At 38.9% G+C, this 13,207-nt stretch overlaps 2 protein-coding genes across 21 annotated transcripts in view; both read left to right on the plus strand.

Annotated features, from left to right (window-relative positions):
• Window positions 1–2,656, plus strand: part of LOC108442125 (regulating synaptic membrane exocytosis protein 1) — an 84,491-nt gene extending 81,835 nt beyond the window's left edge. For all 16 annotated transcript variants that reach the window (XM_037538931.1, XM_037538921.1, XM_037538923.1 and 13 more), the window contains one exon: window positions 58–2,656. In XM_037538931.1, coding sequence (XP_037394828.1) covers window positions 58–270 — 213 coding nt within the window. In that variant the 3' untranslated portion in view covers window positions 271–2,656. The remainder of the gene's footprint in view (window positions 1–57) is intronic.
• An 8,684-nt stretch (window positions 2,657–11,340) lies between these two features.
• Window positions 11,341–13,207, plus strand: part of kcnq5a (potassium voltage-gated channel, KQT-like subfamily, member 5a) — a 142,469-nt gene continuing 140,602 nt past the window's right edge. For all 5 annotated transcript variants that reach the window (XM_037538723.1, XM_017722712.2, XM_017722736.2 and 2 more), the window contains exon 1: window positions 11,341–12,889. In XM_037538723.1, coding sequence (XP_037394620.1) covers window positions 12,573–12,889 — 317 coding nt within the window. In that variant the 5' untranslated portion in view covers window positions 11,341–12,572. The remainder of the gene's footprint in view (window positions 12,890–13,207) is intronic.

Here is a 13,207-nt window from a genome sequence, read left to right on the forward strand (position 1 = left end):
AATTGTTTTTGTGCCAATTCAAAGTGTACAATGTGCAAGCTGTTTTTTGTCCAACAGGTAATAGTGTGGGGCGATTATGGCCGCATGGACCACAAATGTTTCATGGGAGTTGCACAGATTCTGTTAGAAGAGCTGGACCTTTCTAGCACAGTGATTGGCTGGTACAAACTGTTTCCCCCATCTTCATTGGTGGACCCAACGTTAGCTCCTCTCACTCGACGTGCTTCCCAGTCATCACTCGATTCAGGGCCGCCAGGCGTCAGGTCCTAGTGAACGGGAGAGGAACAAGAAGGAGAGAAAAACGCAATCGAATGGACCAAGGACCCGTGGCAACAATCAGCATTAGAGGGGCAGCCAGACAGCCAGTCAGACGGACAGTTTCACGTTCAAAGCTTTGCCGGAGCCTGACAATCACTTCTCCTCTCTTTTGATTTTTGGTCTTTGGATTGTAGAGATTTTCCTTTGATCCACTCTGCTCCTTACTGCATGTTCTGTTTGTTTTAAGCTATGTTGCTGAGATGATGAGTTAGCTCAAACTGTTTTCCAAAAAAAAAAGGGAATGGCAAACAGCTGAAATCAATCTGCTTCGGCTGACAAAGAGAGGAGCCGACCGTGGTGCTGGTAGCCTGAGTGGTTCTTGCCAATCAGTAACATTTAGGAATTGCTTTCTAACCATATAAGGAGTGTGTGTGACTGCGCGAGGCAGTGGTGTGATGGTGGATCAGTGAGAGTGAGGACAACACTGCCCCTCCCCCACCTTGCATGTACAGGAAGCCGCTCTGCTGGGGGAGGCCAGAGGTCAGGGGTCAAAGGGCAAGGGTTAGTCTTCTCAAAGTCCCCCCTCTTCCTCATGGGTGCTGAGTCCAGGGCCGCTCCTCATGCCAGTGTGGCACTGGCTCAGCTCAAGCATGTTAGAGAGGGGAGGCCAGCCTGAAAACCTTTGTCTGTTTACAGCAGTCGCCACTGACTGCTTTGCGTTTTTTACTTTCTCGTTGATTTGATACATTGCACACCTTGTAGAATGTGAAGACATGTTTCATGTTTTCTGACATTTGTGTTGTATAAGCTTCAAGGAAGACACAAAACAACCACATGCATTAGAACACTGGGACTTTCTGAAGCTACGATTATAATTTAGCTTAAATTCAGCCTGGCCAGGAGATTACAGAAATGATTATCTCTGACATTAATACTAATAAACATTAATGTATTTGACCGCCCAGGACACTGACCATCAAATGTACTTTGAGCTCTAGCCAGTACATTGAAACCCGGTGACTATGGACAAGCCCAGTGCACTTAGGCAATAGCCAATCATACTTTATTTCTTTTAGTACATTTAGACCATTTTTGGGGACCTGCACATAATTGAATTTCTATCCAAGTAGAGTTTACATTATTTTAATGCAAGCACAAACGCTTGATTTTTTTTTTAACAAACTTTTCAGGAAGATGAAGAAAAGGCCAAATTATCATTAGCTTCCTATTTTTGCCTTTTTAAAAATTTTGTTGTGGTTTAATTTAGTTAGAAAAAAGTCCTAAAATTCCCCCCCGAGCATCTGAACGAATGTGACAGTACGTGAGAGGTGGTTCAGGAGACGACCTGAGGTGGTGACCTCCCAAAACTCACCACCTATTCCCCTCAACACAGGCAACAGCATGACTCTGGAACCGTTCCAAGCTGCATGCACATTTTGTAAAACAAGACAGATGAGAAAAAAGAGACTAAAATAAATGTGTGTTAGTTCCACATACTGTAGGCCAGCTTGTATGTTGCATGTACTTGTACAGTTTGCTCGTACTTGATATTAATAGATTAACCAATAAAATGAAGCCATTCATTCCATGTGTGGGCATTTGGCCAAGTTCAGCCATGCACACAGGCCTCATTTTTTGGGGCTGAATGTCTATGAGGAGTTTTTGAATTGTTTTCTTTTTTACCCTATGGATAAATAAGTGCTGTAGTACTGAGCAAACACAAGGCCCCTGTTTATACTGAAGATGTTGGTGTTCACTACTGTAATCTACTACTGTGGGGCTAGAATCGAGCTAGATAATGTGTATAAAACCAGAGCTATCTATATATGAAAAATGATTATGATTATACAAAAATTAAAACAGCATAGATATATACATATATTTAAAAAAAAAAGTGTATCCAAGTAAACGTCGCCTACAGAAACATACATGCACATATTGTAAATATGAGTCTGCTATGAGGTTTACTTATATTTACAAAGTGGCCCTGTGTAAATGGATTAATGCTCTGTCTCCTGGCTCCGTTGAACGGAACAAAGGCTGAGAAGGGACACCTCCAGAGTTTCTGATTCTTTCAGACTTTTATGGCCAAAATAACCACTAGAATTGGGACCTCTGCCTACCTGTTACTGCATTAGAACAAAGCCCATGAGATCATGTTTTGATAACAAGTTTACTTTTCATGTCCGTTACGGCAGACTTCTTTCCTTTACTTTGTCAGTATTATTCAAGGATACTGATTGTTTACAATTCATGTGTCCCACTGAAACAGAATGGAAAGTATTCACTGCAACATTTCTTGTTTGTACAACAGATGTGGCTCAAATGATGTGTATGTTTTATATTCAAGAGTTCATTTTTATTATTTACAAATAAAAGACTGTGTGGAAGAAGAACAGTGGCTCTGGATCGTTTATGTAAATATTTATGCAGTATGTATATTGTACCTCATTTTTTATCATGCTTTACTATTAGATTCTAACTTTTATTACTTCCTTGCTATTCATTTACACCCAGACTGTTTCAAATATTTAGATGCAGAAAACATTGTTTTTCATCTGTGTCTTTGAGATAATTTATTAGCATTAAACATGTACATTTTATGTCTTTTAATTGTTTGTCATAACTGTTGAGCAGGCTATTTGTATCATTTGTAAAAAAAAATGTTTGATTTTGAAATTTCTGATCTTTATATCAGTTTGTTCCCTTTTGTTTGTAAAAAGAAAAGATTTTTCCAAGACTTCCAACCTTGGACTGTCCTGTAGTGTGGCTGACCTCTTGAACTACAACACTAGCAGATTGGGGTCACACTGGGTTTACAGTGGAGAGTGCAGTTTCTGGTACAGCTGTTCGGCCTTTTATTTGGGACATGACATTGATGAAAGTAATGTAGGAAAAGCAGTGGAGGATTACAGTCAAACATTCATGTATATTGTATATGTGTTTGCATCATGTAAGGCAACCATTAATAGATTTCTTTGACTGAGAGCAGCTTCTCTGCATTTAATGAGCAGTAGAACTGGGACCTTTTGTCGTTTAATTTTTTTGTAATTCAAATTTTTTTTTAAACACAGTAAACAAAAGCTCATATGGTACATCATGTAGAAAACAGAGGAAGGAAGGCCAGTGATCAAAAAGAAACATTGTTTTAGGGCTTAGGTAGTCTCTCCTTTTTTCGTTTCTATTTAATTTCCAGTGAAAACTGCCATTAAGTGGAAGTTAATCATTTTTCAGCATCAGGGAAAAAACATATATAGAAACCAAATATTTAACAGAAAATTACACATAAGCCTCAACAAAGACCTTTCTGTTTAATACAGCTTCTATTCTTTTCAGTAGACTTGCTTTCCATTTTACAAAGAAGTCCCATGCCTGTGAACACCTACGAAGTTCAATCTTTGTTTGCATTTACTTTATTCCCTAATAAATAACAATAACAACCCCGCCCCCACCCATATTGCCTACAATATGGATTTGTGGCAAATTATGGTCAGTATAGCTGGCTATTCAGTTTTTTCTTGGTTTCCAGTTAGGCTAACAACAACATTAACTAGCTAACTAGCTAGCTGACAAGCCAACTAGTTTGACCCAGAGTGTGAACGAGCGAAAGAGATAGAAATAACGTTAATAACAGCTCTCTGTATTCTTTGTTTTTATATTCCTCTTCAGTGTCTGTAAACAGTAACAAGTATTTGTCATACAGCATTGGTGACAGTAAGTTCATGCCAGGGAAATGGAAATTAAGAGACGGCAGCTCCGTTAAAGGTCTGTCAAATGAGAAGGTTTAAAAGATCATTGATTGAGCTCTCGTTGTTTCTTTGGAAATCTGAGTTTCATAAAATTAATGTATTACTAAACGCAGGAAGAGAGACAGAAAAAGAAGCTGAAGGAGACTGACAGTTTTGAAGGAGCAGATCTTATGGAGGTTAGTAATCTAGAAGAACATTTATATTTAGTTTAATTTAGCATAGAAAATGTTTATCACTATGACCATGAAATTCTGTCTCCTAGCTTATTATACATGTCTACTGTGAAGAATCACTCTCTTTCTGAGACTATTATAATATTAATGATATAATATTAATAAAATAAATAATATATGTAGAACCTTGCGGCTTATCTAAAAGGGGATAAATAGCATTGCTTGACTTAAGCAGCTTTGCATGGTCTGTGCCTGTTGTAAATGGATAGATGTAGTATTTAAGCCATGCTAGCTCAACTACAAAAAGACAGATCTACTATGTCACAATTTGACCAAAAAGCCACTTTGTATTAAGTTCTCCTGGGGGAGCATGCCTCCAGGCCTCCTTACACTGGAACAAAATGATTCAGGGTTTTCACTTAAAAAAGTAAGTAACCTGGTTGCCTTAACATTTTGAGCTGATTGAACTCCTGTCCTCCCATTGAACTTCTATACCCCCCGTCCATAAACTTCTAGTAGTGCCCCTGTTTAGACTCATCAGTCCATAAAGCCTTACTTTATATTTCAGATGTCCAGTATACCATGTCCAGTATTCTAGTGCAAATTTTAACCTTTTTTATTTATTTCCTTTTCTCAGCAATAGCTTCTTGACAGCAATACATCCTTTCAGACCCTTAGATTTGCCTTCACACAGTGGAAGGATGGACAAAACGTGTGTATTTTTTCAGGACTGTAGCAAGAGTGGAGCTTGATTTTCTCCTCTCTGCCAAAGATGAAAGCTTTCAGTACTGTTTATCTGATGGTGACAGTTTTGCTGGTCTACAAATTCTCACACAGTTGTTAGGAGTCCTGTTTTCTCTACAATGTTTAATAATTCCATATTAAATAGAAATAAACTTTATAAAAATATTTTTTTTGCAAGTTGATTATCTTATATCTAATGTACTCAGAAACATTTTATTTGTTGCCTTTTTTTAATGAACAAGTATTTTAGAGGATTTGATTTGTACCTACACACTTTTTGATTAAGGTGAGTGCAAGAAGTGTCATATTTGGGGTATTCTTGTACATGCACATGTCCACAGTGGGCACCACCTTCAGTTGTCTTAGGTTAAAGCACTGTCAAAGAGATTTTTGAGGTTTAAATAAGTTTATGTTATTTTTAAATTAAGTTTAATGTTGTTGGATGCAAAAAATGGGTAAAAATAAAAATACATATATACACACATCTCCATTTAGATGTTGACAGCTATGTTTAACAAGTAATTTTTTGCACTTTGTACATTGCAGCTTGCTTACCATTTTTTATTGCACTGTACTGGGCACAATCATTTTTACTTTGCTGCTCACCTGCATTTATTCAATTTTTATATTTTATTACATTTATTCAGATGATTGGTGTTTATGATTATTTTTACTGCTATTTTTACTTATATTTCTATTGTTATTTTTACTTATTATTTTTTTTACTTGTTTTTATTGCTATTTATAATTGGACTATTTAATTTAAATATTTATTTATTTCTGTTTATTTATTACTATTGCCTTTACTTGCAATAGTCTTTCTTTGCTGCTGCTGTGATGTGTAAATTTCTCTCTGGGATAAGTAAAGTGATCAACAACATAAGTATAGAGAACTGATCTGCTAAACGAAAACTCTGTATACTTTATTAGTTGACGCATAATCCACCCTGTGGAGACACTGAGTACTACATGTCCTTTTCAATTAATTATGGGACATTATGTATGTATTAATCTATTTGTCAGTTATTTTCTGTTTATTGGAAATATTAAGCAAACTTTATGGGAAATATATGCTTAGGAAAACATCTCAATCCATTCTCTAGTATTTTACCAGTCTATACAATTTAAATTAAAACATATGCAGCCCCAATTGAGGGCTCAGTGATAAATCTCAACTGCAATGTTGTATAATTTAATTTTTTCAAGCTTCAGCTCTGAGATGAGTGTTTTTATGAAGAGAGTGAGTTGCAAGCGGTGATCTAATGCTCAGAAAGACTTTGATGGGCTATATGAACCTTTATCAGTGAAGGAATGTTCATACTTATCAGTTCCATCCTAGCCATTACCACAGACAATAGCTAGTGATACTACATGAGAATAAATCTCTAAGATAATCTCTTCATATTTCTACTTACAGGTCATACCAGTCAAAAATCCCATATGGAATTAAGCAGTGACTGTAAAAAATCTAATTGTCTTTATGGTTTTTAAAAGTAGCCTGATTTTGCCATGATGTCATTTTTATGCGCTTTTGGCATTCTTAGAAAAAGCTTTGTTCAGAACCACTGTGGTTGCTTTTCCAAAGGTCTTAAAGAAGCTTAACATAGTCATATGCAAAGGTATGAATAACCCAGGTGAAATGATCTTTTGTTGATTTTCTAAGAGAAAATACATTAACATCCTCTACAGTAAACAGACTTACTTTTCTGCAAGTTTTAATGAACAATTTCTATTTATTTAATGAATTTAATATATTGGAAAAAAACATGCCATAACTTTTGCACAGACCATATTATATAGTTTATTTTTTCCCAAATATGTTAAATTCAGCAAATAGACAGCATTTGTGCATTCAAATGTGCAGAATTGTGTTATGTGTAGAGAATGTGTACTTATTTTCACTTAGAAGATCCACAATGCATGTAATTTGAACAGGGATGCCCAAACTTTTGCCTATGATTGTATTTGAGACCTTGTTGGCTGCCGAAAATCACATTTTAGCGAGCATTACAAAAGGGATTACTAACTTTACATTTACATTTTGGAAATTAATTCACACATAGGCATAAACTGCACTGTTTATATTAGTTTAGGTAACAACATTCCAAGCATTTAAGCATAAGCCCATAGATCAAGATATCTTTAAGATTAGACACACATTTAATTAGGGGTGTCTAAGCACTTGACAGGTACATATCAGATGCAGGATTATTTTCCAAGAATGGTAACACTTTTAAAGCTCTGTACTATCATAGAATATCAACATGATGCTTATTTCAGGGCTAAGGCTGCTGTAAGGCTGAGGATGTTCATATTAATGCCACTTTTTCAGTATGACAGGATTTCTTTTTTTATAGTTGGATATTTTCTTAAACGTTGTATTAGTCTCATTCATAAATATGTGCATGAATTGATACATGTATAAATGCGTGGCATGTTTAATATCTTCTCCCTCTGATTTTCTTGATTTCAATCAATTTTGACCAATACCCAGTGTAGGAGAACGCCAGACTTCTCACACATCATTGAGGAGGGCACTAAACTCTCATCTCCACCATGTAGAAACTTGACTCAAACTTTTACAACTGTAAAGTTGTTCTTCTACTTCTACACTTCCCTCACAGACGCTCGTACTACTTTTAGAAAGAAAGAAAAATCTGAAATGTTTTTATTTGACTGTGTATTTTTAAACCTATGATACTGAACATCTGTGTTTTTGAATGTTTGTTATGTTTCTGTAATGCTCATTTTTGCTTCTGTATCAATTTTTGTGGTCAGTACAACAGTGCACTTACAAGTTGTAAACTGATCTAGTGGTGCAGTGATGCTGAATGAACCCAAATCCCAGGTGTAGAGCATGCTGGGACAGTGCTGTGTGCTCCTGTCTAGTTTCAGACTGCTTGGGAAATGAAAGCAGGGCTGTGAAAAGATTTCTAACATTTTTAAAGAGGGGGTGATTTATGTCAAGTTGTGCAAATATGTAAAAAAGCATACCACAGCTTCAGAGCTCCATTCTTCAAATGAATCTATTGCTAATATTTTAAGACTCGTTACTCATTCTTCTCTGCCTTGATCCCGATGGCCATATAATCCTCACAGTATTTTTATGACTGGGGTTATTGGAGAACTCGTCTGGGCTCTCACCATCCCTCAGCGCCATGCCATACGCACATTCTGCACAAATGTGTTTCAGGTTGATGGATTCTGAGGATGAGGCCCAAACATTTAGAGGCTAAACTAAACTCTCCTCCTCTGACGCACAGAGCCTGCTGTCTCTCGTGAGTGCTGCTCTGACAGAGCTCACCCTGAGCTGGAGCTTCTTCTGGCTTTTGCATTGGACTTATCTATTTACAGTACTCTAAATCAGCACACCTTGTATCTCAGGAAGCTGAATATACCTGAACGACCTACTCTGTCTTACCCCAGTCATTCACAGCCTGAATGAACATGAAGGTGCTAAAAAGGGTTTTTTGGGGCGATACCATAGAAGAACCACTTTAGCTGAGATGAAAGGTTATTTGTCAAAGGAAATGTGGTTCTTCTAAATCTACTTAGAAGAACCTATTAGAGAGCTGCTTTCGCTGACTTCAGTTCTAACCTGCATGCCGCATGTTGCTCCCTCTTACGCACCTAAGAATGGTTTATCAAGGGTTTGTTGAGATATTTCCATTTTTTACAGTGTAACAGTTCTTTACATGATTAAATTGTTCTCCTATCTGAAACCTGTTTTATGTGGTTCTTTAAAGAACTTAATTAAAATGGTTTGATATAGCACCTGAAACTTTTTTGCTAAGAGCTTAGCTAACACAAATACAATTGATGCAGCCAACCAAGAACTTACAAAGAAATTAATTAGCTGGAGCAGGCACGGCAGATTTTGGTTGGAACTAGACTGCTTAGGAAGGTAGATCTCCAAGAACAGGGTTATTGGCCTGTGTTCTGCAGCATTGCTTCAGAGAACCCTTTCTTACAACTCTATTTTTAAGAATTAAAAGGTGCTCCATATTTTTGCCCCAAAACACACATTTAATTCAAGATCAACATGTTGATGACAAAAACGTAATTGTCACCAGAGAAGCCACCAGCAATTGCAAAACAGCAGCAGCAGAGGCACCATTGACATTCAGTCAGAGATCATGTATTCAGGGCTGTAATGACATACTCATGCCACTAGAGTGTGTGTTCCTGTTAGCTGTGTGCACAACATTCAGTCCTTGAACACAATGCGTGCTGAAATTCAGACAGTATATTTTCTTGTAGATGTGCTGTAGGTAGATGCTTTTCTATAGCTTGTGCTCACTTGCAGTGCTCACCAAAGTGGGTGCCTCACAAGTCTGAGATATTAAAGTGCGGTATAGTCTAAAGAATGTAATTAACTATATTAAGAAAGTAGCAAACCATGCAAATCTCAGTGGAGTTCTGCGTTCTGGAAAGAGCATAATTAATTTTAACAGGAAGTTTGAAGAAAGTGAACAAACCTCAAACACTTTCTGCGTGGGCCTGTCTTGGTTGATAAGTCTATACTGGGTCTGTATTAAAGTAGCCTTTACGCTGTTCTATAAAACGGGAGGGACTTCAAAATGAACATCTGAAGGACAAGTACATCAAAATAAGCGGTCTCTTAATCTGTACGTACTCTTACAACATTAAGAATGGAAGATTTTGTTTCTGTACTGCGTTTTTACACTTTTATATTTATTTATTTATTTTTGTCTTTTTAAGCTATATTTGGTTCATTTTAAATGCTGAAAAGTGGGCATATTTGTCAGTCATAATTTTCAAATAACAATCTTTATCACCAGTTTTCATGAGAGTGTAAAATGACTTTCTGACACAATACAACCTGAATAAGTCATTAAAAACTACTGCGCGCTTTGGGAAAGGGGGCCTAAAACTGCTTTCACTGTAATGGATTCATAGAGGAATAGATTCAATTTGGTGGGCATATTTTAGGTGGTTGCTAGTGTTTTTAGCACCTCTCCTGTTAAACGCCATGTGGTGTTAACAAATGCAAATTTATCCCAAATAAAGGTTTGATTTCTGACCCTTGTTCCACTGAACACCATTTTTAATTGTTTGGCAAAAACCATGATTTGGTATGTTGTTTTTCTCCCTCTGTTTGTACCAACTACCTTCAGCCTCTTTTAAAAACAATTTGATTTTTCCTCTTAATTTTGTTGATTCCAAAGTGCCTTAGTAGATATTTAAACTGACTGAACATGGACCTTTACGTGAAACATATGTGAAGATCGTGGTTAATGAGATTTAGTCATTTCAAAAGCAGAGCCTGTCCACTGTTACTTTGTCTTGTTAAGGTTTAACTATGACCATATGTTTTCGAAGTAATTAGTTAATTATTAATAATTCCCTTCCATTTGAGCCATCAACTTCAAATAAGTAGTAAGTAACAACTTTAAGTGGCCCATAGCAATGTGATCATGAATTATTTTTATATGCTCTATCACATTTTATGATGAATTTGTTGTGACATTGCTCTGAAGTACTACAGCTAGGACGGCTGCATCTTGCACATCTGGACACTACATACCTAGACACTTTTATCTTAGTACCAAGGTATGCACATATTTATTCAGTGTTGTCATTGTACGCTGTTCCCTGCACCTCTTTGTGCATTCATTATTGCACTGGCTTTTTTTTCTCAGGTTATAGATCTTCTTGCATATATTTCTATTTCTGTATATATTCTTTTTATATTGTATCACCCTTTTTTGTAACTGTCCTGTGTTGTGTGACTGCTAGTGGCTGCTAAATTTCCTTTGGGATCAAAAAAAGTATCTACGTATGCATCTATCTATCTATCTATCTATCTATCTATCTATCTATCTATCTATCTATCTATCTATCTATCCATCTATCTATCTATCTATCTATCTATCTATCTATCTATCTATCTATCCTCTTAAAACAGATGTGTTAAAAACAACACATTCTGTCAGTAACTGGACACATCAGTGTATTCAGTTGGAGATGACACGTTTTGCATTACTTTTAACACAAAATCTGTTGAAATATTTCTACATCCAGTTATGGAGAACACAAACAATATGCCAAAAAGTGTTAAAATGGGTAAAACCAGTTAATGCGTTGTCATTGAACACATCACTATTTAGCGTTTCTTTCATAAGCATTTTCATTCATTTCTTAATTTTTAATGCATTTAAACTTTTGTTTAAACTACTAAATGTCGTGTATTTTACTATATACTACGGTAATTATTCCAGTGTAACTACTGAACTGAATAGCTAACTTACAGTTTTGGGAATATAATATATACGGTGTAAATGAACTAAGTCTAGTGTGTACGGTCTCTCTCTCTCTCTCTCTCTCTCTCTCTCTCTCGTGTCTGTGTCTCTCGGCATCACGTGGTTTGAGCGCGAGCTCAATGAGCAGCATCGGGAGAGCATGCGGGTTATGGCGGAGCTGGAGCCTCATTAACACAACTTAACAGCACTTTATTAAGAGACAAAAAATGTTAGAGACATGTGCCGCTGTTTTCCTCTGACTGCGGGCGAGTGTCGCTAATGTGTGCTTGTCGAGAAAGTAGCCCACCCCCTGTGAGAAAACTGTACCGCTTCTACAGTGAGTAACGAGTTAGTCCTTAACTGACGTGAAGATGGATCTGAGGCGAGCGGTCGCCTCGCGTTGTTTCTTGTGGGGAGTGTTAACGTGACGGAGCAGCTCGCTGCTGTGACAGCCGTGTGGGCTAAGTGTCAGTGAGGAGACACACTTTAGCTACTTTTTCCTCGTCCGTGTCGCTCTGTTCTCGACTTTAGTTCGTCGACTAGCTGCTCCCAGGCGTTTAATCAGGTCAGTAACGTAAATGGAGGGAGTGGGAGAGTGAGCGCTCAGTTCTCTGCTATCTCTCTCTCTCTCTCTCTCTCTCTCTCCTGTGAAGCTGACATAAATGGGCATCCTCTGAAGGAGCGGATTCATGATGTCCAGACACTTCGCGCTGTGACTTTACTGTTTTTCCCTGTCGGTGAACCTCTGTGAACCTACTCGGTTTCTCTTGTAAATCATCAAAAGCCGCTGACAGAGTGTCGCCGTGTGTGTTCCTGCCGGGCTGGACTCGGTTAGCGCGCGCCGCTCCGCTCCGCTCCGTCTAGCGCTGGTCAGTAGCAGAGGCTGCAGCGCAGAGAAGCAACAGCTTTACGTCAGCTCTCTGTCTCTTGTCTCTCTGTCTCTCTGTCTCTAGTGTTTTTTCTTCTTCACGTTCGCGGACAAAGGGAGGGAAAGAGAGAATTGCGTTAATCCGGGGTGACGATGGCCCCCCTCCCTCTCTCCCCCTCTCCTCCTCCTTCTTCCCCTCACCCGATTTCTACCCCTGAGATGGTGTTACTTCTTCACAACTCCGGCCGGGAGGCAGCTCGCGCGCATCGCCCGCTCCTTATTGCCCACTCCCAGCCTATTTCCTCTCGCTCTTGGGTCAGCACGTGAAACGGAGAACAGGATGATCCTGTAGTGTTGTCATCTAAAAATAAAGGCAGAAAAACGGTAAAAGAGCTCGGAACTGAAGGCAAACATACTTTGACAAAAGACACGTCAGGACTGAAGAAGTTCTGTAGTATATGCGTGCACTTTCTGCGGCCAACGCACGTGTCTCACCGCCGCTGTTGGTGGTGATGCCATGCCCCGTGGGCACGGCGCAGACGACGGCGCCTCCGGCCTCTGGATGAAAGCGTCCCCGGGGCGCCGAGGGGAGAACGTGCGCCTGAAGGATGTGGAAGCCGCGCGCGGGGCGATGAACAGGGCGGCCCGGCCGGCGGACGGCGCGGAGGAGCTGAGGAGCAGAGCGCAGGGCGCGCGCCTCAGCCTGCTGGGCAAACCGCTGGCCTACAGCGCGCAGAGTGGTCGCCGGAACGCGCGCTACAGGAAGCTGCAAAACTACCTGTACAACGTGCTGGAGAGGCCTCGAGGCTGGGCCTTCGTGTACCACGCGTTCGTGTAAGTGCAACTTCATTTCAGTCACTTACACGGATGCCCAGGAGGTGCATTAATTCATTCATTCATTCATTCATTCATTCATTCACTTACACTCATTTCAGCTGTTAGTGCCTGTTGAGGCCAGCAAGAAAAGTTCACAACAGAACTCACAACTCCCCAGTGCATATTAAGCACATATGCAGTGAATTTACATCTGCAGTTTTGTAGGAATAAGTACAGCATATGGCAATCATACAGTGCAGAATGACTGAATACCATTGACTTGAAACCCATTGCCTTAGTAGTAGAACGTGAAGGCAGCTGGACGTAGGGTTCAGG

This window comes from Pygocentrus nattereri, chromosome 5 (assembly GCF_015220715.1).
Source record: "Pygocentrus nattereri isolate fPygNat1 chromosome 5, fPygNat1.pri, whole genome shotgun sequence".
NCBI lineage: Eukaryota > Metazoa > Chordata > Actinopteri > Characiformes > Serrasalmidae > Pygocentrus > Pygocentrus nattereri.